Here is a 24,625-nt window from a genome sequence, read left to right on the forward strand (position 1 = left end):
AAAGTTTGCATGTACCATTTTTATTTTCACACATTATATATATATTACATCATTTTAAAACAGAATATTTGTGAAAGAAATGTTATTTCAGGTAAAAGCAATCCACCATGTTCCACACAGCCCCTTTGCCTGCCATTTAAAGATGACCTGCACTGGGGAAAGGCTGGCCTGCAGGCAGAGCTCGTTCCCCATCTCCCTGCTGCTACTGGGACAACCTGTGGTCTTCCTCTCCTCCTCCCCCTGGAAAGAAAAGGTGTTTACCAGTCCCTCCCTTCCAGAGTCAGTGCAAAGCATGCTTTGTTGCTCCATCATATACCCCATCCCCTTCCTGCAGTGCTGGGAGAGACTGGGGCTTCCTGGAAGGACGGAGAAAGGAGCTGTGTGAAACACCGTGTGCTTTGACACTGTGAAAACGGCAAGGAAGAACCAGGATTAACAGTGATAGTGTGGTTTCAAGTATATGTGTAAACCCCATCACACAGAGCTTCACAGAAGACTGCCACCAGTCCTGACCATGAAGAGACTGGTCTCTCTGGGGCAGCGCGGGTCCCTGCCAGCCCAAACCCCGCTGCACCCGGTGTTTGGCAGGGATGGCTCAGGGTTTGATTCGCAGTGTGAGGAACGCGTAGAAGGGGGAGGTGGTTCTGACAAGCAAACTAATAGCTCAGGCAGATTCATCCATCCAGAGGCAAAGAGCTGGGAGAGGGTGGGAGTAAAAAATGCTCTCAGATAGGCTCAGTAAATGAGACTCTTCCTTCAGACTCTCCCCCTTTCTCTATGCACCCATTATAACCTTCTGAATGAAATTCCTCTGCCCACCCTCCCAAACGCACACGCTTCTGCTTGAACCAAGAGTTTTCTGTCTGGTCAACTCCCTGTGCTACGTTCCCTTAACACCTCTCCTGGGGTAGCCTCTTGCACAAAGAAATCCTCACCAAAAGGAACCCCCCTTTCTTCCCTGCACCCCTTGATATGTAGGGAGGCAGCAGAGAGAGGCACAAGGAACTATGGTGCAGAGCTCATGGCCTCAAGTGGGGCTGCAATCTGCTGCCCTGACTTGCATCCACGTACGGTTCCTCCAGTCCCGAGGACTGGCACCACTACCTGGACAGCCTGCACCCCTCTCTGCTACTTCTGGGGTGCATCTCAGCCTTCACTGAGCACTGTGATGCTGAAACCATCCCACCAGTTGATCCTGGGTCTGGGTGGAGAGGGGAATAGCACAAGCCTTTCTTTGGTTCCTCTCCCTACCCAGTCTAGGAGTGAGCAGACCAGGCAGGCACTGGTACCAGTGGGTGCAGCTAAGTTCTAAGCGTCACAGAGAACCAGTCCTTCCTCAGACACAACCCCAGCTTGGGTCTCTAATGCTAGAAAAATGGCATACTTGCTCAGCAGCTGTCCACCAAACCCTGCAGTGATTCAGGTAGCCTTGCTCTGAGTGGGGGTGAGACTTTCCTTCCAACCCAAATGATTTAGTGAACAGTCCTCTCCTTGTGAACAGCCGTGGCAGAGCCTTCTCCTCACCTTCTGCCTTCATTTTCCAGTTGAGGGCTTCCCAACTCTGTTTCCCTTGCTCACCAGGGGAAGAAGCCAAACCCCGGCAGCAGTCATCCCCAGTAGCACCACCGTGGCTAGGAAGGTGGCGGCAGGGAGAGACCACTGTTCAGTGCATTAGATGGGCTTGCTTTCGCACAAGCTACAATATGGGACTGGGTTGGTGGTTAAACAAAGTTTACACTGGTTAAAAAATATTGTAGTTGATCAGGGCTTTATCCCTGCAGAATAAACTGGCTGATTCAGCCCTGTAAGGGAAGTCTGGGCTATTCTAAGAACATACTTTTATTTAGAGCTTTTACTTCTATAGCAGAGACATACTTTTTTGTAAAAATGGCTCCTGGCACTGCCAGTCCCACAGCAAAAGCCTCCTGCATATAGTCAAGGTGGCCCGTGGTACCTTGTCCAGGCCCCCTGCCCAAACTCTGCTGAGTGGGGCTTCGAGGTAGATACCGGCTGCGGCTCTCTGGAGAGGGCCCACCAACCCTACACAGAGCATCAGCTTCTGGGGAGGGCCAAGCCTTCTCATCTTGGTCTACTTTGAGCCCAGCAAATCCAACCCTGCTTTAGCCTGTTCCTGCCCCCCCTAAAGCACTCACACTTTTCCCAACAGCAGTCCAGTACAAACCAGTGATGCCTGCCTTTGCTACGGGTCAGAGCATGGTGCACGCCCACAGCTCTGGGTGTGCAGACCACAGCTGATGGATACCGAGGTCACCTGGACAAAGAGGGGGACCTGGAAGGGGAGGTTTCCCCTTCCGTGGGAGCTCAGCCCCTCTCTGCCCTCGGAGCCAGCACCCGGGTGGCTGTGCCTGCAATGCTGTTGCCATCCAGTGACAGGACACAGTACTACAGACCAGTCACCCATTCACAGTACCAGTTCAAGCTTTTTTCCACTTGGTAACCAGTGTCAGGAAGGCTGGGAGAGGTGAGAGCAGAGGGAGACAACATGCTGATATCCTGAGACAGTCCTCCCTGCAAATCCCCTGAGAAAACGGATAAAATGGAAACTTTTCTTTGCTACAGCACCTATTTTAAAAGTTCCCTTCTGTGTCCTGGTATCACAGACTTTACTAAGGCTTGATCATCTACCATAAAGCTGAAAAATGTTCTTTATTTAAAGTCTGCTGGCCTTACAGCTGAATTTGGTTTGCGAGGTGAAACACCTTATCTGGAAGATGAGAATAAATTACAAGCAGCATGGCTTTCTGTACAAGCAAAAGTTCTCTCCAATCTGTTAGATTTGGAGTGTGTCGGTGAAGTAGTGAATAAAAGCTGATATACTGTTGTCTTTCCAAGGTCCTCTGAAAAAGTCCTGCTGGAGAGACAACCAAACCAGAGAACTAGCCTAGAGGACAGTGACACATCTATAATGTGGCTGATTAAGAGAAAAGGAAAATAACAATTAAGTAGTTTGTTTTCATCGTGGCAAAAAGGCTCCATCTGGTGGTGTTTTCCCCCAGAAAAGGTAAGGTGAGGGGATGGGGAACTGCAGATGATACTAAGTTGGTTAGACTGGTTCACACCACAGAAGAGTCTTAAGATCTTGAGGAAATCTCAAGATCTGCTCAAGATGGGTGAACAGGTGGCACGATGGTAAATGAAGTTGTGTGTGGATAAATGCAAAGAAATATACTTGCAAAGGGACAAATGAGCTAGGTGAGCACTCAGCTGCTCAAAGAGAGTCAGCACGGCCACAAAACCTGAGCATGGACAATCCACTGGAGATTTGTGCTGCCCAGCACAGGTAAAACAAATAAAGCAACCAAAACAGAGATATATAGAAGAGGAATATTATAGCAAATATTTTAATGTCTTTCTATTAAGCACAGTCCAGGGAAAGGGATACTGCAGAAACAGTCAGGGTCAAAATGATAAGCACAGAAAGACCCTGATATGGAAATAGGCTGAAAGGTTTGCTATTCTTATGTTAAAAGAGGTAGGAACATGAGGGACGTGTTATAAAATTACAGCTGGTCCTGCTAAGCCTCTGCAGCTGCAAGGAGAAAGGATGTAAAGTATCCTGTCTCTGTGCTTGGACAGGACGTGTAGTAACAAGCTTAAACTGCAGCAAGGCATAGGCATTGAGGAAAAAATCTATCTGAAGGTAAAGATTAAGGTAGGAATGAGTGATATGGGGAGGCAATACTGGAGGGTTTTAAAAACAGGTTAGACAGATGTCTGTCAGGAACGTCTTTGTTACAGCGGGGCAGATGGGCTGCTCTCAAGATCCCTCTGACCCTCCTTGGGCTCTCACGGTGGTCGCTGCAGAAGGTGACACCAGGCAGGGCTGCAGGCGAGCCGGGCACGGTTTGTGATCCCCATGCCACAGAGATGAGTCAGAGCACTGTCAGTTGTGGTCACCCAGCCCGTTTTGCAGTAGCAATAGCAGGCAATTTCCCGGCTCCAGCCATCGTGGAAAGGCCCCAGAGGGCAGGAGGGCTCAGCCTCTTTAGGGCTATGATTTTGCTACTCCCGTTGTCCCAGGCTCCAGCCCAGAAGGGCTCTGTCTGCATTAGGAGGGGAGCCCAGACATAGGACCACTGCTCACTTCCTACCTCTGAGGTCCCTCTGGCTCCCTCCCCCAGCTGGCTGACCTGAGATAGGTGATGCTGGAACAAGGTGAGTTTGGGTCAGACAGAGCCAGTCACAGTTTCAAGGCTTACAGAGCAACCTGGAGTAAAAAGAACAGAGCTAAACCACACGGTCCACACTGGGACTCTCCCCCTATTTTGCAAAAGTCAGAAAGATTTGGGATGGGAGAGTGGAGCCTGCTTCCCTCCCTCCCCCAGAAATTATGCTTAAGCATTAGTCATCAATAGAACAAGGTCAAATCACTTCTCAAAGATGCTGGGCCCTGCTGTCTGGGCAACTATAAAACACTGCAGCCCTAGGCTTAACCAAGGCATGCCTGCACCATCCTGCCCAGCTGAGCTCAGAAGGCAAAGAGCTGATGAAGGGATGGGATGCAACTCCAGTGCCTCCCACTGAGAGCAAGGGAGACCAACTGGTCTCACTTGGGCTGCTCGTTTGCCAGCACTCAAGTCTACTGAATGGAAGCCCCCAGCAGAACTGGAGGGAGGGCAGGCAGAGAGGCAGGCTGCCTACACGCACCGTTAGTCACTCCACGGCTTTTTAGTGTTTGGAAACCTGCTGGCGCTTCCTAGGTCTGCTGGCACGCCATGCAGGGCTGCGAGGCTGCACCCCAGCACCTGCATCAGCCAGGGGAGAGCTGCAGGTCTCCAGGTTCAGGCTGCAGCAGGGAAAACCTGCCTGACAGCGCTGCCAGATGTTACCATTGACTGCCAGATGACAGGTAGTCAGGGTGTTTCTTTTAAAAAGGGGTAGGGATGCTTGTTAGAAGGAAAGAGAAGGCTCAAGTACTTGGGCTCAGGAATAGAGGGAAGGTGAAAGCAAGCCCCACATGGGTTTTCTAATGCTAGCTTGCCCCTCCAGTGACTTACAGACAATTGCAGCAACCAAGGCTGCAATCCCTCTTCAAATGCAGGCATGGTCTAGACTCGAGCCATTAGCAAATGGGGAGCTCTGCACCTGCCCCGAAGGGCAGACAAGACCCATGCGCTCGCACACACACACACACACAGGCATTATTACAACACATTTGTTCCTCCAGACTCTTGACTCCAGAGGAGCCAGTTCTCCTGCCTCACTGCTGCATGCTAGGAGTGTCACAGTGATGCTCTGTCCTCAGCAGCGAAGCGAGGCATAAAAGAGACAGCAAAGTTGAACCTTCCCCCACCCCCCCACCCCCGCTCCTCTCCATAGCTCCTGGTGGTGTCTCCATAGATGGCAGAGACCCTGGGCCCCATAGCGGGAGGGTCACAGGTCCAAGCTGCTCTCTCTCTCAGAGGTTTCTTGAATCCCCCCTTTCCTGGGAGATGTCAATGTAGAGCAGAGATTTGAGAGAGAGCTTAGCCGGACCCCCCAGCCTCTGCCCCCATGTCAGTCAGGGCCTGAAGAAGCGTCGTACCACTAAATGCCCCACCATGACCAGGGCCACCACCACCAGCATGTACTTCATGTAAACATTGTCCAGATCGAGTGCAGCCACCTAACGGGAGACAGAATAACCAGAGCATGTTAGATCTGCGTGGGCCAGGTTGCTGCTCTGCCTGCACCCGGGTGACACCACCAGCCTCAGCAGTGCCGTAGTCCCCGGGCTGCACCTTTCACCGGCCGGAGCACAGCTGCCTCCCCTCGCCCCCGAATCCCCCCGGGACAGCCCTGCGCTCCCGCTGGCTCACCCATCCTCCCTGCTGGGCGATCCACTGGGCGATGCGGTTCCTCAGCATGAACTCGGTGACGTAGCGGGCGATCCGGTGGAGGAAACCTGGTATGCCGTGCTGGTAGACGTGGATGGCCATGCGGTAGCCGAAGCCCAGCAGCGCAATCACCCGGCCCCAGTTAATGCCGCTCTCGAACAAGCTGAAACGAAGCCGATGGTCTGGTTAAATCACTGCCACAGCTGGCTCAGACCTCCCTAGTCTCTGCATCCCAGGCCACGGGCTCTCGAGCAGCGCTGGTTGCAGGGCAGGGCTGGGGATGCTGCACTAGTCCTCGAGGTGCATCCCAGCCACACAGACAACGTAGTGATTTTGTGGCTAAGCGACACGTGGCCTCCAATAACCAGGATGTGCTTTCAGAGCAGAACAAACACAGTCTCGGTCACAACCGCTGTTTGCCTCAGCCAGGTGGGTTAGGGATGTCCTAGGGAAAAGGAAATTTCCAAATCCTGTCTACACAGCTACAGGCTCTGAATTGTTAGAGTGGAAGCTTTGGGATGGTGGTTGTTGACCTGCCGCCTTCCTGCCTTTCCCTCAGGTCTCCACCTGAACGCAGGGCACGTCAGCTGCCTGTAGGTCCTGTATTTTCATGGGCAAGGTTATTAAACAAGGTAAGCTGGAGTTGGTGGTGGTTTAAGCTGTCAGGCTGTAGGCTGCAGCAAGCTCAGCAGCTGCTACACATGCAGCCAGGAGCTGGAACTACCACCCACCTGCCCCAAAGCATCCCTCACTTGTGCCTGGAGGTCAGGAATTTTAAATATATCTAAGGACAAAGCATGTTAGAACAGGCTTTTTCCCTTTTCCTGCATAGACAGACCCCTCCAAGACGAAAACCTGATCTGATCTTGCCTTAGACTGATGTTCCCAAGGGCTGGGGGGGGCCCCAAAATGTGCCTAGTCAATACCTACTGTTCCTGATCCAGGTTTTGGTTGCTGTGGGCACAAACTGCATCACTGTCTGCAGGTTTGGCACTGATTTATCTAGACCAGTTTTTGAAGGTGTTTTTCCTGGTTTCCAGCAAGGCAAGCAAGAAGGAATAAAAGGAAAAAAAATAAAAAGAGTAGATTCAGGCTCTGCATTTTAATCTTGTGCCCTGTTCCTGGCAGTCCCTGTCTGCCCAGCCAAAGGGAACGGTCTTCTCTGCAGAGCCTTGGCATGGGGCTGCCACCGTGCAGGTTGCAGAGGGAGAGGGAAGTTAGAGCCTGGGAAGGAACAACAGACAAACAGGTAGCACAAAGAGAGGGACAGAGGTTAATTTACCTGTTTGCGGTGCGTTAACCGCCTCAGACTGGCAAAGCGGTGAAAACAGCGCAGCATGGCTTCCCAAGGACAGGGGAGCAGGAAGAGGACAGAAGAGAGGCAGTTAGACAACAAACACCGAGCGGAGGGTGCACAGGGATGGGGCTGCTCCGGAGCCAGGCACGCTCGGAGGAGCGATGGGAGCCTGGGTCCTGGGAACCCAGAGATCCTGGCTTCTCTCCTGGCTTGGCCAGAGGTCTTCTGCATGACCCTGGGCAAACCATTTAACATGCATAGTGCCTTGGTTTCCCTACAGACACAGAGGGGTGAGGACTGAACCCCTTGATGGCCGCCTCGATCCAAGCTTCTACCTCATGCAATCAGGGCAAAAAGTTGTCCAGATGTTTGTCTTCACTCTTCACCCTGTTGCTGTGCTTTGAGTGGGAGAGCTGGGCGTGCATTGCCTGCATGAGATGCCTGCAGGCTCTCCAAGCCTGTGGAGCATCCCCCATCCTGAGTTAGTCCGATCCTGTTTCATGTGGACCACGCCAAGGGCGGTAAGTATCTACCCAGCCCCACAGCCTGCAGCTGCATCTGCTTTGTGCCTCTGGAAAGCCTGACCTATTGGGACTTCCCAGCTACCAAGCTAGCGGCAGTGGGAGCAGCAGCAGCTCTGCCTTGGTCCGGGGCTGGTTGCACCCCTGAATGGGAGCTGGGACATTCACTTGGCTACTGATGCACAGGCCTTGCTTCTCAGGCATGTCCCCCAAACTTTCTGACCCTGCTCAGCTTGTGCAAGGACTGTGAGATGATTGTCAGGTGAAGACTGTCCAAACAGTGCGCAGGAGCAAGAGCAGACAGGCAGAACACACATGAAGCGTCACGGTGAGCTTGTTGGGAGCTCAACCCAGGGACGGTGGGTGAAGCTTGAACTGACAGAGTGCGTGTGCTGGGGCAGAGCCAGGGGAGCAGCTGCTCTGGGGTGGGGGCAAGGCTTTAACTGACTGTATTGCACCCCGTCTGACTTTTCCTTCCCTGATCTCCTCCAGGAGAAGGCATCCAGCCCACGCTGAGGGAGCCGGTAGCCTTACCTGGAGGCTATTCTGGTGAAGTGCTCATAGGCGTTCTCCTTGGTGGGCTGCAAGGATTTCAGCATGCAGCGAAACTCTGCGTCGTACCGCTTGTTAATGTCGTCACCGATGATGGCCAGGCGCCTTCCCACCAGGTTCCCAGTGCTGCGCAGAGGGAAGACAGCATTATGGATGGGTCTGCCTTCCCAGCAAGACTGGTGAGCAGGACCAAGGGGTGGGTCTGTAAAGGAGCCTGCCTCAGGATGGGGTTGAGGGACGTGCATACGGTTGGTATCAGAGTTTTACCTGCCCGGCTTCTGCTGGATCTCCACAATCTCTGGGTCCATGGGCACTTCCTCCCCTCTCTCCGTTCTCTCCTGTTGGTAGCGGTAGAAGGCATAGCTCCGAAACACCTCCTCTGTCTCCTTTGCCACCTGGTCCTCTGAGAGAGAGACAAGAGGAAGAAAAGTCAAGGGAGAAGCTCATCTCCCCCCGTTCCCAAGTCGGAAAGAGACCATTCCTTCATTTTCAGCCTAAATTTGTGCTGTTTGTATTAACACTGGCCTTTTGCAACAAAACAAAAAGAATCCAGCATAAATTAGTTCTCAGAAAACTAATTTTGAAGCCAGTCGTTCTTAGGGGCACAAGCCCACCTTTTGAATCCATTTTTGGCGAGAGACAGCTCCAGGACTACCACAACACAAACCAGATGTTCAAGTACTTCTGCTTGGCAGCTCTCTCCATGTGACAGCACCTCTCAGTACAAACAAACAAGTTCAGCACAAACAAGTTCAGAAATCTCAGATCCAAACCCAAAACTGGAGGCAAAGCTCAGTCTAGTGCTGCCCATCAACCCTCAGCAAACAATCTTGTTTTTCAATGTCACCAGCGATTGTGCCCTTGCATGGCATCAGCAATGACATCATGAGCAAAAGTTAAATTGGTCATTTTAGTATAATTCCTTGCTGATTCAATCACACATCACTGGTCTCACATACACCCATCAGCCCGGCAGCGGCAATGCCAGGGCAGGGTTTGCGACTTCTGCACGGGCTGCTGGCAGGAACAGAAAGGAGAGGAGCTTTTGAATAACTCAAACTGTAACCCAGATTGGTGACTCCCCATCCTGCGCTTGAAAGCAGATAAACAGCCAGGTGGTAAGTTTGAACTGAACGCCTGCTCCAGCACGTCCATTGCCACTGTGTGAGAGCAGACACCTAAATCCCCTGCTCTGCTAACAAATACCTGTGGAAGCAATAAGCCCATTGCACAGCGAGCAGGAGAGGCTGCAGCCAGGCAGGGTGCAAGCTGGGGCTGTTGTGGGGGGAGGCTGGGGCTGGTTTTGGGTGCCATGGCTTCCTTCCTCTGCTCTTGTAAACAAGCAGGGCTCGGCATGCCAGGTATTCAGGGTTCAGCGGGAGAACGCGCCCGTACAGTGATGTCACCCCAGCAGTGCGCGAAAACTGACCCGTCTCCGCACGAGCAGGAAGCGAGTCAGAAACAACCGGCGTTGACAAGCGTGTGCCCGTCTGCAAACGGCTCAAGACCTGCATGCGTTTCCCCTGTGCCTGTGCTGCTCGGGGAAGAGCAAGGGTCTGGACATGGCCAGGACCTGCCCCCTCCAGAGCAGGGAGGCCCCGGCAAGGCGTTTCAGTCCTGTAGGTACCATGGTGACCGATACCTTATCACACGCGTTACATTGCTCCTGGGGAAAGTACCCAATCTGTCACGGGATGTCTTTGATTAGAGCTCAGTTTCGGCTGGCTCGAGAAGCAATCTGGGCTAGACCACCGGTTCCCAAACAACTGGCCACCCAGTTAAGTCACCGCACAGGGCTCAGGGGGAGCTGGCCCTAAGGTCCTGGTAACACGGTTCTTCCCAGTTTCTTTTCTAAGACAGAAAATTTTAGGGGACAGAAATGGTGTGGACAGATCGGAGCCCTGCTCCTTTGACAGGGTATCACCATTCAGGGTGAAGATTCACAGACATTAAACGAGGTGCAAAGCCCAGGTAAACGAGCTACTTGGAGGAACGTCAGAAGCTCAGGACCCTGCAGACGCGTGGCTTTAGGTGATTGTCCTGCAAGGCGTGCTGGTGACATGCAGCAGCACATCTGCACCAGCAACGCTGTCTAGCAGCAGTGCAGCTCACTGCAGCCAACCCAGCTAAAACCCTTTCCCAGTATCCCAGTATATCGACCCGCCAGGCTGGCCATGCAGTTCTCTGGCCACTGCAAATTGCATTTCCAATGCAGAGATGCTCCTGCCCAAGCAATGTCCCAGGGCTGGGACGTGAGGACCTGGCCTGGTGGACACAGCTGGCCTGGCAGCGCTGCCCCATAAAATTCTGTATCCAAGTCTCCAAAGCATGCTGCACTGCTCGTCGCAGAGTTTTTCCGGCTGGTCACATCTACACAGCCCGCGTGGGGCTCCGGGGAGAGGGGCACAGCCCCAGATGGGGTGCAGGGAAGGAAGAGGACCTGTTGTGCAGAGACTCAGGTTACACTGAGTTCAGGTTGGGTAAATAAAGGTGAAGGGAAGTGACAAGCCCTGGTTGCTGTGTTTTCAGGGGATTGGTTTTTGTTTTGCAGGAACGGGTTTATTTGGCGGTAAACAAATCCCACCTTATGGAGCAGCCAGCGGAGCCAGTGACCGCTCCACCCAGAGCCAGAAAATGAAACCAACTGACTCACAGTTTCAGCAAGAGCCAGGGTAAACACACTGCGAGAACAAAAGAGGAAATAAGTGTACCAAAAAAATCCCTGGTTTTAATTACCCCAGGCGCTATTTTTAGTAACACAAAGACAGGAGAATGTACATCTTTTTCCCCCCGAAGTGTTAACCCACAGCACCCACTGGGACCATCTCTGGATCTCTCCCACTCAAAGGAAGATGATCTGGATCAAGATTTGCTTTGTGGGCTCCCAGTACCAGCAGCAGAGAGGAGGAGAGTGGTTTGGAGCTCGTCTGGGATCTTTGGGCTCCCTGTGGGATTATCGGGGCTGTGTTAGGGGGTTTACGAGCTGCTGTGAACCCCCACACTGCAAGGGAGGACTTGCTCTGCTTCTACTGCATGAAGCAGTGACCCTGTCGTCCTTGGTCCTCATCGCAGTCTCAGCATCTAGACCAGACCTACCCCAACAGCCTCTTGCCTGGATCCACACCGTAGACAACATTGACCAGACCCCAGCCAGTCTCAAACATGCAACATCTACACTTCTGTGCAAGATCCTTTATTTCTCACTGTTCCTATCTCCCGGGGAGCAGCTGTGCTATGGTAAAACTGGCAGGTCTCACCAAAGTTATCCATCAGACCTTGTTACAACTAAATTAAATAGCCCTGCTACAGACTGTAATAATGACAGATGCAACCTGGCAGCATCCCTTTCGAGCTCAGGAGATAGGCAGTAACTACACTAAGAGGTGCATCTGTTTGCACAGAGGGAGAACAGCAACAGGCTCTGAAGGGAGAAGATGGCTCCATGGAACCAAGAACAGTCTCTGGAGATTCCTGCCTCGAGGGGAAGTTTGACTCCACCTCATGGTAGTTGCAATTCAAGTGTGGGATGAGCAGTATCTGCGTTAATGGATTTGGGTTAGCTTCCACCGGGCAAGGCAGCCCCTTGTGAAACCTATTGCCTGTCAATAGCAATGCCATCTAGGATCACCGGCTGATCAACCTGATACTGCATCATGCTGGCATAATCCTGCACAGCTTGCACCCAAGAGCAGAGCTTCTAGACAGGTAAATGGAAAACTGCCTTCCCCAGAGGCATCTGCACAGCACAAAGCCCTTCCCCTGCTCTTTAGAACAAGTATCTTCCCACCCAAAAGAGGAGCAATATTCCCAAATAGCCTCCCTGCAGAGCTAATGGGCAAACACCCTTGGTTTTAACATAGAAATTAATCTGTCAGTAAGGGAGATTCTCTGGTCCAGATTCTGTACTGGACTCAAGAAATCTGCTTTAACTCTTATGCTCAATGGTGTCCCACCAACACAACCAGAGTTGCAGGCTTATAGCAGGGGCTGGGGGCTGCAGCACGGTTTTGCTCTGGTACTTTGCTGCCCAAGCTGAGACCTGTCCCATATTTGCTAATCTGCAAAGGGAGGCTGGGCCCGGTGCTCAGCAGGATGCCCCCGAGATGGGTGGGCATCTCAGCTCTGGCAATGCATCTGCCTCTGCCCCACCAACTTTTTCATACAAGATTTTTTGGGGCATCCTTTGCAGGCCAGAACAAAGGAGTCACGAGGCAATTCCAGAGCAGAGTTATTTCCCAGCACAGCCATCAGAAGGATGACTTTTTTTTTCCCCCTTTTAAAAACGGAAATGACATATCGATGGGAGATGCAGTTCAACAGGGAAGTCCAGTACTCTGTGTCTGTGCTGGAGATAGGAACTGCATGGGCACCAGACAAGAGCAAAGCGTGTTTAAATGGTTTTGGTTGCTGTACAGAATGTATGAGAACCCAGGCTTAAACAGGCAGGTCACATTCTTCCTACTCATTTTGCAGGTGGTCTTGGAGATGAAGACACAGAGGCGCTCACGGATGCATGACTAACGTCCCTAAGCAACTATTTATCAGTTCATGAGTTGCTTCACATGCAACATCAAGTCCAGAGCTAAGACAAACAACCAAGGACCAAACCCCACACCTCTCTAGGTATGTTCCGTGAGTATTAAACACACACAGACAGATGAGAAAGCCCACATAATCTGAGGAAGAGAACAATTGCCAGTCTGACGCTCCAAACTGTGAGTCAGGGTGGCTGGACTTTCCATGCACAACCCTGACACCTTGGACATCCTTGCAGAGACTTGCATCAAAGCTCTCTCCATTTCCCTAGTAGTAGTAAGTGGATGTAGCAATACATCACCTTTCTCAACAAAGTGCTTTGGGATTCCAGCTACGTGGTGCACGCAGGAGCTAAGTGTGACCACATAAACAATATTTTCACCACGTGGACTAGCCCCTCCGCAGTGTAGGGGAGCTGAGCTGCATTTGGCATGGTTATTGCAAGTGTGAGGACAGCCACGTCCATGGCTTGTCCCACAGATCTGAGCCTTGATGTTCCAAACCGCTCCTGTAGCTGTGTGCGTACCCTGGCAGCACGTCTGAACAAGGAGGCACTGCCACCCCCATGTTACAGATGAGAGCTGAAGGAGGGCAAGGTTAATTTTCTGAAGTATGAGCCCTGTTTCCTGAGCTCAGCCCAGCACTGTCGGTGCTGGGCCTCTCACCCCTCCTTCTGCAATGTTTGCTCGCCTTTGTATGACTCTTCATGAGCTAAGTCGCTCCTCCTCTTCATCACATATAGCCAGGAGTACGAAGCTCCTGCCTTTGTCTACAATGCCCTAAAAATACCACAAGTGCAAATTGCCACCTAACCTAGACAGAAACAGCAGCATCTTGTCCATGCCCTAAGCAACGGCTGGGACAACAAGGGCTCAGAACAATGCTCAAGCAAATCCTTGAGCAGCAGATAAATCTCTTCACTCCCTACCACATCCAAAGATAAAGAAACAGAGCAAGCAAGCCTTAAATGAAAACCAGGCTTAATACCTGTTGACAAAAGCCTTCTTCCGCCCCGTAATCCCATAGCACGTGTTGGTGGAAGCTGCACATTTCTGTTTCCACTGGAGTCCATGAGGCTTCTGCCTAAGAGGTGTGCAGAGATCCCACCTCCAAATTCCAGATGGACCCCCCTGAGTTTTGGGAAGCAGAGGGATGCCAGTACTGCCAGTAAGTGTTTGCGAGTGTACAGGAAGTGTGACTGTAAAACAGTGTGGTTAGAATTCAGGGCCCAATCCTCTCACTGGTTTTCACATCAGCATCTCATTGGCCTCAACAGGAAATCAGCATACTTGAACAACTGCTCTTATTTATTTATTTTCATACCTTGTAGACTTCAGTAAGGGAAGGACAGGGTATTTTTTTCTTCCAGTGTATTCGTGCAGGATCTAGCACAAATGGTACTCCGAGATGGAGAGGAGTCCAGGCAATACCAGAGTATAAATAACATAATCAGGCCAATATAACAGCTCTGAGCTGGATCTGAGCTCAAATACATAAACAGTTAGGTATAGCTTCTAATCTCCATTATTGACAGAGCTGCAGTGACTCAGCCTTATTTACAAGTCCACCTGCAAAACAGGTTAAGTCACCCATGTTTAACAGCTTTCTGTGCAGCGGCATTTTATCATTTTGGGATGAAGTGGGAGCTGAGGTTTTTCCTGGGTTCCTTTCGGCCCCGTTCCCAGTTTCACCCATTAGTGTGAAACGCAATTACACAGTCTGCTGGGCTCAGCACACACGAGCAATGGACTGAACCGCTTCTGAATGTTGGTGAGCCGTAACTTTTCATTGCTGCTATGCCAAGGCACACCGAGACCTGATTTCATCCAGCAGCCGATGCAGCAAGACTGAAACGAACTGCCTGAGACCAGGTGCTGCGCAGCAAGGCGTGTTTTTCTGTGTGTTTTAAACATCAAGCACCTTTCGCTCTCTTGTGCTTAGGGAAGGGAAAGTAAATGACACTGGGCACCAGCCGTATGTCTTGCAGCCAGCCAGGGCGATCTGCCCCATGCCCCAACCCCTGTGCCCTGTGGGACCCGGCTATGCCTGCCTCAGCCTGCCTGCACAGAGCTGCCAGCGTACCCCAGCCCAGCAGCTCCCTGCACACTATTTTCTCCGTGCCTTTCAAGCCCCCCTCGCTGCCCACCGTGCTAATCCCCTGCCAAGCATCTCCCAAAGCATTGAGCGTGTGCTCTCCCAGTTCAATTCAGCACAGCTTAATGGAACTGATTTGTTATCCCAGTCTTGCAAAGGGCCCTGGAGATATGAAAAAAAAATCTTTTCAAAGAAACACAGCAGGGGAAAAAAAAAAAAAAAGAAAGAATGGGTTGAAAATGCCTCCTCCCGTGAATATCACAGCAACCTTTTTACCTGAGTTGACCTTTTGTGACAGCCTGCGCCCGTTGCTTCCCCGGCGTCCGTGGGCACTCGGTGGGTCACCGTCGTTCCCTGAGGCCATTGCAGAGAGATGCTTGGGAGTATCAGCTTTACCTGGAACGACGAGAGACAGTAAGTGAACCAGGTTATGAGCAGCCAGCACGGGACACTGGAGCCCCGCGGCCCCTTGCTCCCTCCCACACCTCCCAGGCCAGCCTTAGGAAGCCCCTTCGGCTGAGCCAAGTGCTCAGAGGAGCGATGCTGCCTGCTTTTACCTCTGCCAGTGACCTGGCTCCTCCCTTCCCGGCACACTCTCTCCCCGATTCCTGGCCACACCAAGTCCCTTGCCTAGATTTCTTCTCTCTTCCTGACTCTTCTCAGTAACGTGTTTGCAGACATTTATATGCCAGAAGAGGAAAGCAACTCGACTCCCTCCCCCACTTCACCACCTCCCCACCCTTGCTGCAAACCTGCCAGCTATCTTCTGACCTGCTCAGGAAGTGCCATGGGGCTGCACTGGTTCTTACTTGGCCCAGACAACAGCAGCATCTGCAGTGGCTTCACGCCAGGATGAATCACAGCACAAAGGGTTCTGGGACTCCCTGGCTGTACCCAGAGAATGTGTCTGGGAGCTGAATCATGGGGCTCCACCGCTCCACCCAAAATGCTGCTACCCTCACCTGCAGCCACGACGGTTCAGAGCACGGCAAGAGCATACCGACCCGCGACCGCATCGAGCTGCCGCGGCTCCCACACGGAGCTGCAGCAACAGTGCCCGTTTCTCCTGGCCTGACCTCCAATTTGTTTTCCACAACTTCTACAAGAGATGAGGTCTCTCTTTTCCCACATCCAGAGGCTCTAATTCCCCCTGTTCTTTATGTTTTAAATGAACATCAAGTGCAATAAATCAAATGAGAACCAAATGCACAGCTCGTACTGCCCCTGAACTTCAGAGGTATCCTAAACCCAGACCTGTGGTTTAGGGTTTATCGCAGTCCTCAGCTCCTTTACCCCTCTGCTTGTCACACTGACCTCACCCCCTAGTTTTTGCAGAGAAGGAAGTGAGGCCACGCAGTTACCGTCAGGGTTAGAGAGAGCTCGCTGCAGCTCCTAGCCTGTTGTTGGCATGCCAGTACATGTTCCCAGGCCAGACTTCTACAGGCTAAAACCCAGGCTAAACTGGTAGGTTTTCTGATTTGCACCAGGTCTAAATTCATGAAGACACATCAACACCCAGAAGTTTAAATTGTACCCTGGGCAAAAATTTTAAAAACCTCCAGTTATGGATAAATAACCACCTATGTCATGATTAGAAGTACAACACATGGTCCAAGCTTACAACCTCACACTGAAGATTATTCAGAAGAAAAAATAAATTGAGACCATAAGCAGTAATGCGAAGCACTGCCTGCAGTCAAGGTGGGGATGGGGGCCTGGAAATGCGAAGCTTATCAGCCTGGCTTAGAAAGCCATCGTGTATTTGCATAGCTGCATTCAGGGAGCCTGAGCTGCAGTGACACACAGATGGAGATGCTGTTTTTTCCTACATGCCTCCGAGGACAGGATTTCCCTTTTCCTCCCCAACCTCAAACATCCCCATCCAAGGAAAAGCTGAAAACACGATGAGGCTCAGCAGTTGGGACGGAGGGTAAAGCTGGGAGGAGAGCTGGCTCCCAGTTGCTCAGATCAGCAGAGACCCAGGCTCCAGAGCTGCTCCTCTCCTTGCTCTTCTCTGCTCTAGGATGTGGTGGAGACAGCTCAGGGAGTGCTTGGAGCGGGTGAACGTGCCCCCATCCCCTCCTCCAGAGAGGAAACCCTCCTGTGCTTCCTCTGCTGCCATCCCCAGCCCCTCCTCGGGCGCTTAGCAGGGCTACAGCTGCAGCCCACCTTGCATAGGAAGGCCGCAGTGCCTTTCAAGGGGAAGCAAGATGAGACTCAGAGCAGCTCTCTGGAGTTCGTGGGTAGGCGAAGCAGTATGAACTTCTACTGCACTTTGCGCTGCTACAACGCGAGGCTGCACTGAACGCTGGGGAGGATGCGGATGCAGCTAGCCAAAGAGTTCGGCTGCCTCTGGAGCTTTTACAGTTTGGTCTATAGGTGCAACCAGTTGTGTTTCACATCGACCCACTGCCTCTGACCGAGACCTCAGCCACGAATGATGGAATTTCTGATGCAAACCTGACCTGCAAACCAAGTATGAAGGATGGCTGGTGAGCACGAGTCCAGTGCCCGAGAAGCAGCTGACTCATGTGATTCTTCACACTTGCAGTCTGGCAAACCCTTAGGAAGCAGCAGGCTGCGACTGTGACCGTCATTTAAGAGGAACTTTCATTTTCAGTTTCCTTCTCAATACAGTTTCTTGCAGCGCTTTCTTTTCTTGCAATACAGGACACCGCAGCGCTTTTTGCACACACGCACATCTGGAACCAGTAGCTATGTCCCCGTTCGTACGCTGCCGGTCCCCAACCTGCTCCCTGGGGAGGACCTTGAACTCCCACTCCTGCAAACGAAGTGAACGCCCAAGGTAGCTCGCTGCCAGCTTCTGCTGGGGGTCAGAGTGCCTTGGACCATCCACTCCAGTATCGAGAGTGCTGCTGCCCACATTCTTCCTGCTTCCCAGCCCAATGTCCCTTTGATTTGCCCCGTTCCCCCTTTGTTAGGAGAGAGAATACCGTGCTGGAAGAGAGCAGGGAGGGGCGTGAAGGAGGATATGACACCCATCTACTTAAAGACAGCCCAAGACCCCAAGAATGCAGAAAATGAAGGCTCTCCAGAACTTGAGACAGGGCTCAAGAAGGGGTTTGAGGGAAGCTGCAGGTTACTGGAAGCAGTGTCTAATTCTCAGCAGCTGCTGAAAGATTCAGCTTTGCTCTTGTAGGAGGCCGCAAAGGGTTAAAAGCAGCAGGCAGCACCTAGGATGTGGATTTAGCAATACCTCCAAGATGGCACAGGAGTCTTATCTTTATAAACGAGCACATGCCATGCAAAGAATCGGCCTTCCTGGAACCTGCCAGGCTTCCCTAATAAAATAAAAGACCTTTGCCTCAACTGTTTCATATTTCACCCTCATCTCCTTTGCTTAAAGGTCTCTAACATATTTCCTGTGTGCCCTCATGACACACTCACCACTTCTCCCAGCTTTTCGCCAAAGGAAAGTGCCTGGGTGCAGGAAAGATGATGGGACTGGCCCAGAGAGCGAGAGGCAGAATTGCGAGCTGCAGGAGGGGAGAGGATCTGCAGGAGCAGCCATAATCCCTATGAACAAGCCCAGCTATGGGGCTCTGAAGTCACCCCCCAACATGTTATGAAGATCCTGTTCCAGGAAATGCATGGAGCATCCTCTGGGACGAGCATTTCACAGGTCTGGCCCTGGGCCCCTGCATGGGACCGATTCCATCACGCGGCGTGCAGGGCAGCTAACCCTCTCCAGGTCAGAGATCCCGCAGGATTCCTGTGCCCTGCTGCCATCCCTGCACGGACAGTGCAGGATCAGCCCTGCTCCTCCCAGCCTGGCCTACAAGAGCAAACAGGTGAGTTTGCCCAGTTTGGGGTTTACCCACCCAGCATGGCACCAGGGTCCAGCTGGCCCACGAGCCCCAGCAGATGCAGATATTGCAGCCAGGGTCCCCCCACAACCCCGCGCGCCCAAGTCCCCGAGGTCCCTGGCGCTGCTGGGCAGGAAGCTGTGCAGGCAGCCGCGCAGCAAGCCTGCAAAGCCACACATGCCGTGTCCTTGTCTGAGGTCACAGCCCCGAGCGGGGTGAAACGGATGTCACCCTGGTCCTCAGCGTGGCACAACGCTTCCCACCGCCAGCTCACACAATCCTGTCTACCCTGAACCCCTACGCTGAGCGCTGGCATGGGGATGCTGGGTGCGGCTGTCACCCCCGCGGCCTTGCAGGGGGAAAAAACAAAACAAAACAGCTGGAGAAAATATTATTAAAAGAGGCAATATTCCCTCTTTGGGGCAATGATCAACTCAGAGCGAGACCGTTCAGCCCTGGCCCAGCTATTGCACGCACCGGAGTGCTGCTCGCTGAGGCACCCCTGCTTTAACCTCCTTCACCGGGCGGTGCAGGATGAGGCCCCGCGGCTCTGCCCACCCCTCCCGCCTTGCCGGGCTCCCCCGGGGCTCCCGGTGCATCCCTCCCCCGGCTCACGGCAGCCTCGGCACCGCCCGGCCGGGCCCGCTGAATAAAGATGACCCGGGGGGAAGCTGGGGCGGGGGGTGGGGGGGGGGTCCCCCGCTACTCACCGCGTCCCGGCGGAGACCAGGCGGGCCGGGGTGTCCCGGGGAGCTAACGCATCCCGGCGGGGAGCTGCTCCATCCCCGCTGCCTCCCTTCCTGCCTCCTCCCCGGAGCGCAGCGCTGGGGAAGGAAGCGAGCAAGGCCGGGGAGGAGGAGGGAAAAGAGGAAAAAAAAAAAAAAAAAAGAAAAAAAAATTAGAAACCCAACCCCAGACCATAGATGCAGACACGGAGCGGGGCAGGGCTGAGCTCCCTCTAGAGGCACCTTCCACGGCCGGAGCGTGGGAACGCGGCTGCGGTGCGGGTGCAGGGCAGCGGGGCTCCTCGGGGTGCTCAGGGCCTTGGGGTGCGGCTGGGGCCTCGCCTGGCTGCGGTTTTGCTGGGAGCAGGGTTGGGGGCTGCTCTGCCGAGCCCGGTGGTGCAGGGATGGCCCAGCGCATCCCGGCACCCTGCTCGCTGCGATTCCCCCGAGTCTTCGGCTTCTCTGGGGGTTCTCCAGTGATTTTCTGACCTTTTTATTAAGGCTGCAGCTTCTTAGCAGGACTGGTTTGCCCTCTGTCAGATTCCCCGGCAGGTAGGGCCAGGAACCCTGTTAAAGTCATTGTTAGAGCATTTCTGGTTTCTAGTAGGAATCTTCTGTGTTGATCCACCAGAAAAAAAGTCAGTGGTGGCAGAGGTGGTTCACACCAAGTGATTTAGGAAATTTGAAATCCACTGAGATTAGGAAAAAATTGCAGTGGCTGGAGGAAAGGGCGTGAGTCACCCTGGAGAGCAAGACAGCTTCGCTGGAGGTGGCCCTTTGGCTCAGCAAGCTGCCCCAGCTGCTTTTGCTCCCCTGGCTCGCTGGAGGTGGCCCTTTGGCTCAGCAAGCTGCCCCAGCTGCTTTTGCTCCCCTTGGCTCCTTTTGCCAGGGACTTCACTGTTGGTGCTGAAAAATGCCAGATAAGCAAAGGTCTGGGGTTGGTATAAATGCCTGATTGATAATTATCAAATTACCTGTCTGTCCAATGGTAGGTAGGAGCACTGTTCATGCCCTGAGATGACATGCCCTGTGGGATACTCCCTGCCCCAGAGCCGAACAGAGAGATTTTGGAATCCTTGACTTCTTGCCTGAGCTTTGCCGGAGAAAATGGGCCCCTGACTGCAGAGAGCCCTGCTCTGGCTCCAGAGATGTCCTCTCCCCTTGGAGATGCAGGTTTTTGGGGACGTGGTCTTGGCAGACCTTTCCGAGGGTGGTAGCTGCATCAACACCAATGAAAAGCAGGTTGTGGAGGGTGAAGCAAAGGGTGCCTGCAGTGACTGCGGGGGACAGGGGCCGGGAGAGATGTGCCCTGGCCAGAGATGGCTTTTGGTGGGGTAAGACTAATCATGGAGCAGAGGAAGGTGAGGAATCAGCTAATGGGGGCTGTTCCCATCAGCCTGGTAGCAAGGGGTCTGCCTTCTTCCCAGCATGTGCTTGCAGAGGAACTCATGGTCCCAGGAGGGCTCGAGGTCCCACCACCAACCTTAATTCTGCACTGAGCTTTGGGGTGAGTTTTGGTGGTGAATGCAGCAATGGTGGCTGTTTGGGTCTGAATGTCCCTGCCTCTGGGTTATCCCAGTGCCCCTGCTCAATCTGTGCTGGTGGCTGTTCTTGTGCACAGCCAGTGTGATGTGTGCCCAGGTTTTAGGCTGAATACCGGCACAGGCTCAGCAGGATGTGCTGACTGCTGCAGGATGAATCCTGTGCTTCTCTCTGACACATTACATCAATCTGGGCTGTTCCTGAGTCTCATAACCATTTCAGATTTAGCATCCCTTACTTAGTATTACCTCATTAGGCAGCAGTGTTGGTGAGAACTTTTGCAAAAGCAAATCTCATCTAAAATACTTCTTCCTTTTTGCAAACCACTTCTCTTCCACCTCAAATGCATTGCATAACACCTCTGTGGCATGGCTGTAGAAAATCAGCTGGGAAGGTGGCACTGGGTGAGCATCAGGTGTATGATATTTGTAGCTGCTTCTAATCACATTGAGCAGCAAAAGTTGTGGAAAATAAGCTGCTCAGGAGGCTTGGACAACTTCTCTGTGTCCACAGCAAGTACAGCAAGGAGCTTGTGGGCACTGAGCTGTGGGTGGGCAGCAGGGACATGTATTGCAATGTGTCTGCAAATGGCTGCTGGAGAGTGTTAAAGAGCAGGGAGATATGAGGGATAAAGGGAAATTACTTTGAAAGCACCAGCTCTGTTATGGGAATGGCCCATATGCACATCAAGAAATGATGGTGGCAAGCAAGTATTTGATGAGTGATCTAAATCATTTGATGAGTGGTCTAAATCCTGCGTGTGGCTCTGCTGGTGTGGAGACGGCCTGCCTTGCTATTGCAGTGGGTTTAAGATGTTGAGGCAATAGGGAAGAAATTCCCAGCCGGCTGTGCCGCACTGGCTTTGTGATCGCTGATGCTGATATGAAATGTTCCCCGCATCCACTGGCAGCCCCTTCTGCTGGTGTAAATAGAGATATATTTGCTGGTGTAAATAAGACATGCACGGCAGCCGCAGAGAAGGAGCCTCTGGTTTCAGGATTCATGTGGCATTTTAGCATGTGGTTTCACCAGTTGGTTGGTGTAGTATAAATCTGTGCTGCTGCTGGGAAGGGGGCTGCACTCAGCTGTGCATCCCCAGCCCTCCTTTTGCGCTAGCAAGAGCAAGGGGCTGACATGAAAACCCCCTTTTTGCAGTGAGGAGGACTGTGGTCTGTGCCTTGCAGGAGCCATGCTCTGCGCTGGCTGCCCGAGCCTGGTGATGGCAGAGGAAAGGAAACAGGAGGGTGCAGCTGGAGGGTGGGAGAATCTCAGTTTCAACCAGTCATGATGACATGGCAGTTTTAGATGAGGTTTTCTGGGGGAAAAATAACCCTTCTTGCAGCCGGCAGCTTGTGGACTAGCTGAGTCAAGGATGAGCAGAGACTGGCAGAGCCAGCCAGAAGAAACTCCTAGCGTAAAAGCAAAGCTGAACTCCTACCAGTGTGCCTCTGTGAGGGATACGTTACATCAGCGAGAGCAGCTTTATGCCAGTGTTACTGCAGCTACAGCATGGCTCTGTCGAGCACAGGAACATTGTGGGGAAAATCATGCCCCTGCCTGAAACTGTGGACTAGGAAAATAGTCATTGGAAATGTGCCTGAGTTTGGGAAACGGGCCCTTGAGTTTGCTGCTGTTTTGGTTCCTGCCGTTATTGTCATGAATGAATCGCGTTGCGATGGCAGACGCAGACGCTGCTTTTAAAAGCCGTTTGCTCTGCTGCTGCCTGCAGAAGTAGTAATTTTTTATCTTTCTTCTCTTTGGCCATGGTACTGTGCTGCTGGAGGAGTTCTTCTGTGTTTTCATGAGCCCTCCTCCTTCCTCCCACCGTCCCTTGTCGGTGCGAAAATTCAGGGCTAGGTCAAATCATGGCAGAGGTGGGGATGCTGCAGGAATGAGTCGCTGTGGGTAGAAGGGAAGTTTCACCTTTTGGGGCTCCTCTTCTCCCCCAGCCCTGAGTTGTGCTTGCTCTGTATCCCCCTCCCAGCCCTGGGTCGTGCATCCTTTGCCCCCCCTGGGCTCCATCTTGCCCCCTCCCAGCCTTGTTTCAGACCCCTGTCACTGCCTCAGTGCCGCAGCTCTGGGTTCCGGGCAGTTTGGGGCCGTTTGATTCAAATGCAGTTCTGAGCCGTTGAGCCACTGGCCAACCCCGCTCCCGGCACTGGCACCAATGGATGCCCCAACGACTGCCCAGGGTCCCAGCCGTTCCTCCCTGCTCCAGCTCCTCAGGAGTCTCTTTGGGCTCCCACGAAGCACGCATGGGACACGGGAGCCCAGAGCGGAGGGGCAAGAGCTGGGCGAAGTTGGGGGCGGCAGCAGCCCAGGGCGGCTGGCAGGCCAGCAGCACCCGTGCTGGGAGCCCTGGGAGGGTGCCGAGAGGGAGAGCACGGAGCCGCTGCTGGGGGAGCTGGAGGGGCTCAGCCTCACCGGCTCCCCGGGGAGCAGCGCAAGCAGAAGCTGCCTGTCGTTGAGCACCAGCGACACGGAGGTGGCAGTGGCCGGTGGTGTGGTGGACACTCCTGCCAGCAGCCCAGCCCAGCAACGTGGAGGCAGCGGGGTGGCCAGCAAGGAGGGGACAGCCATGCCAGAAGCTTTCAGTGACAAAGCTCTGGAGACGTAAGTGTTGGGGTGGGGGGGTGACACGGGGCCAAAGGCCCGGCTTGCTTCAGTGTCCCTATCGAGGGAGCATGTCCTCATAGATATGGATGCCCTAGAGGGATGAGGAGAAGCCGGCTTGGCTGCATCAGTCTTGTCAGATCCTGAGCAGCCGGTGTTTTGCAGAAGGCTGCTTGCTTGGACTTTGTAAACAGCTGCTCATTTGGATTTTATAAAACCCGGTTTTCCCCTTACTTCCTTAAAACATTGAAATAAGCCCAGTGTTTCCAGTAAGGCTGCAATTGGCTTCCAGAACCCACAGAGCTTTGGGGCATCCTGCATCCACAGCAGGCAGGCTCCATTCCCACCTCTGCCTGCGCTGCTCTTACCTCCCCAAAGGTCCCCAGGCGGCTCTGTATGGACTGTGGCACCCACCAGAGACCCGAGTTATAGCCCTTTGCTGTCCTTGGCCTCTCTAGGCTGCTGACAAGGGGTGCAGCCAGGTCCAGCTGTATTAGTGTTGCTGCTAGAGGGTCAGAAATTGCAATGCTGGTCCTGCTGGCCTTTGTCTGAACACACCTAACTGTTCTTTGCCCTCAGGGATGGGCTCTTTCAAGGTCTGAGTGCTGATGGTGAAGATGTTACCTGCAGTGCAAGCCCGGAGCTGATGTTTTCTGTGGACTTTGATGCTGAATGGGAGAAAGAGCAGCTCCTGAAAGGTGAGAGGATGGCTCAGAGGGAAAGGAAATCCCCCCCCCCCCATCCCTGAGGACTTGAGGGCTGCCTGGGGCAGCTGGTTGGTGGGAGGAGTCCTGAGGAATGACTGGTAGCCCTTCTCCCAGTCTGTATGCTGCCTTTTGGGTGTGAGCCTTGGGGCTAGCGCTGCACGCTGTCTGCTGGCTAAACGTTGGCATCAAAGCTGCGTGTTGGAGAAGACCAACCAGGGGGATTGCTGAGGCAGTCAGATCACTGGGGAGAGCACCCAAGGGCCGGGGCAGAGAGCACTGAAAATTGCCCAGGGGATGCAAGGGGCTGGGGCACTTCAGCCAGTTGCCCACTGAATTCAATGCCCAGCGTGCTTGGCAATAATTCCATTTGCTTT

General features: G+C 53.1%; 2 protein-coding genes across 4 annotated transcripts in view; one reads left to right on the forward strand and one right to left on the reverse strand.

Moving 5' to 3' along the window:
* BAK1 (BCL2 antagonist/killer 1) lies at nt 1-15,229 on the reverse strand. Its single transcript, XM_072845021.1, has 5 exons — nt 15,114-15,229; nt 8,475-8,610; nt 8,190-8,333; nt 5,820-6,000; nt 1-5,626 (listed from the first exon to the last, which is right to left on the reverse strand). Exons 1-5 carry the CDS (start codon nt 15,199-15,201, stop codon nt 5,522-5,524), a joined length of 654 nt encoding a protein of 217 aa, XP_072701122.1. The 5' UTR covers nt 15,202-15,229; the 3' UTR covers nt 1-5,521.
* The window catches only part of LOC140643356 (uncharacterized), a 15,077-nt gene continuing 5,585 nt past the window's right edge, over nt 15,134-24,625 (forward strand). For all 3 annotated transcript variants that reach the window (XM_072845019.1, XM_072845018.1, XM_072845020.1), the window contains exons 1-5: nt 15,134-15,251; nt 18,258-18,649; nt 20,382-20,718; nt 22,715-23,544; nt 24,124-24,242. In XM_072845019.1, the coding sequence (XP_072701120.1) occupies nt 23,099-23,544; nt 24,124-24,242 (565 nt within the window). In that variant the 5' untranslated portion in view covers nt 15,134-15,251; nt 18,258-18,649; nt 20,382-20,718; nt 22,715-23,098. The remainder of the gene's footprint in view (nt 15,252-18,257; nt 18,650-20,381; nt 20,719-22,714; nt 23,545-24,123; nt 24,243-24,625) is intronic.

The sequence above is a fragment of the Ciconia boyciana genome, chromosome 23 (genome assembly GCF_034638445.1).
Source record: "Ciconia boyciana chromosome 23, ASM3463844v1, whole genome shotgun sequence".
In the NCBI taxonomy this organism is placed as follows: domain Eukaryota; kingdom Metazoa; phylum Chordata; class Aves; order Ciconiiformes; family Ciconiidae; genus Ciconia; species Ciconia boyciana.

Excerpts from the sequence above, each read along its gene's own strand:
- BAK1 (XM_072845021.1), bottom strand. The coding sequence starts at position 15,201 with ATGGCCTCAGGGAACGACGGTGACCCACCGAGTGCCCACGGACGCCGG. Across the intron at positions 8,611-15,113 it reads GTCACAAAAGGTCAACTCAG|AGGACCAGGTGGCAAAGGAG; the intron begins GTAAAAAGGTTG and ends TCTCTCTCTCAG. Across the intron at positions 5,627-5,819 it reads TCGCCCAGCAGGGAGGATGG|GTGGCTGCACTCGATCTGGA; the intron begins GTGAGCCAGCGG and ends GTCTCCCGTTAG.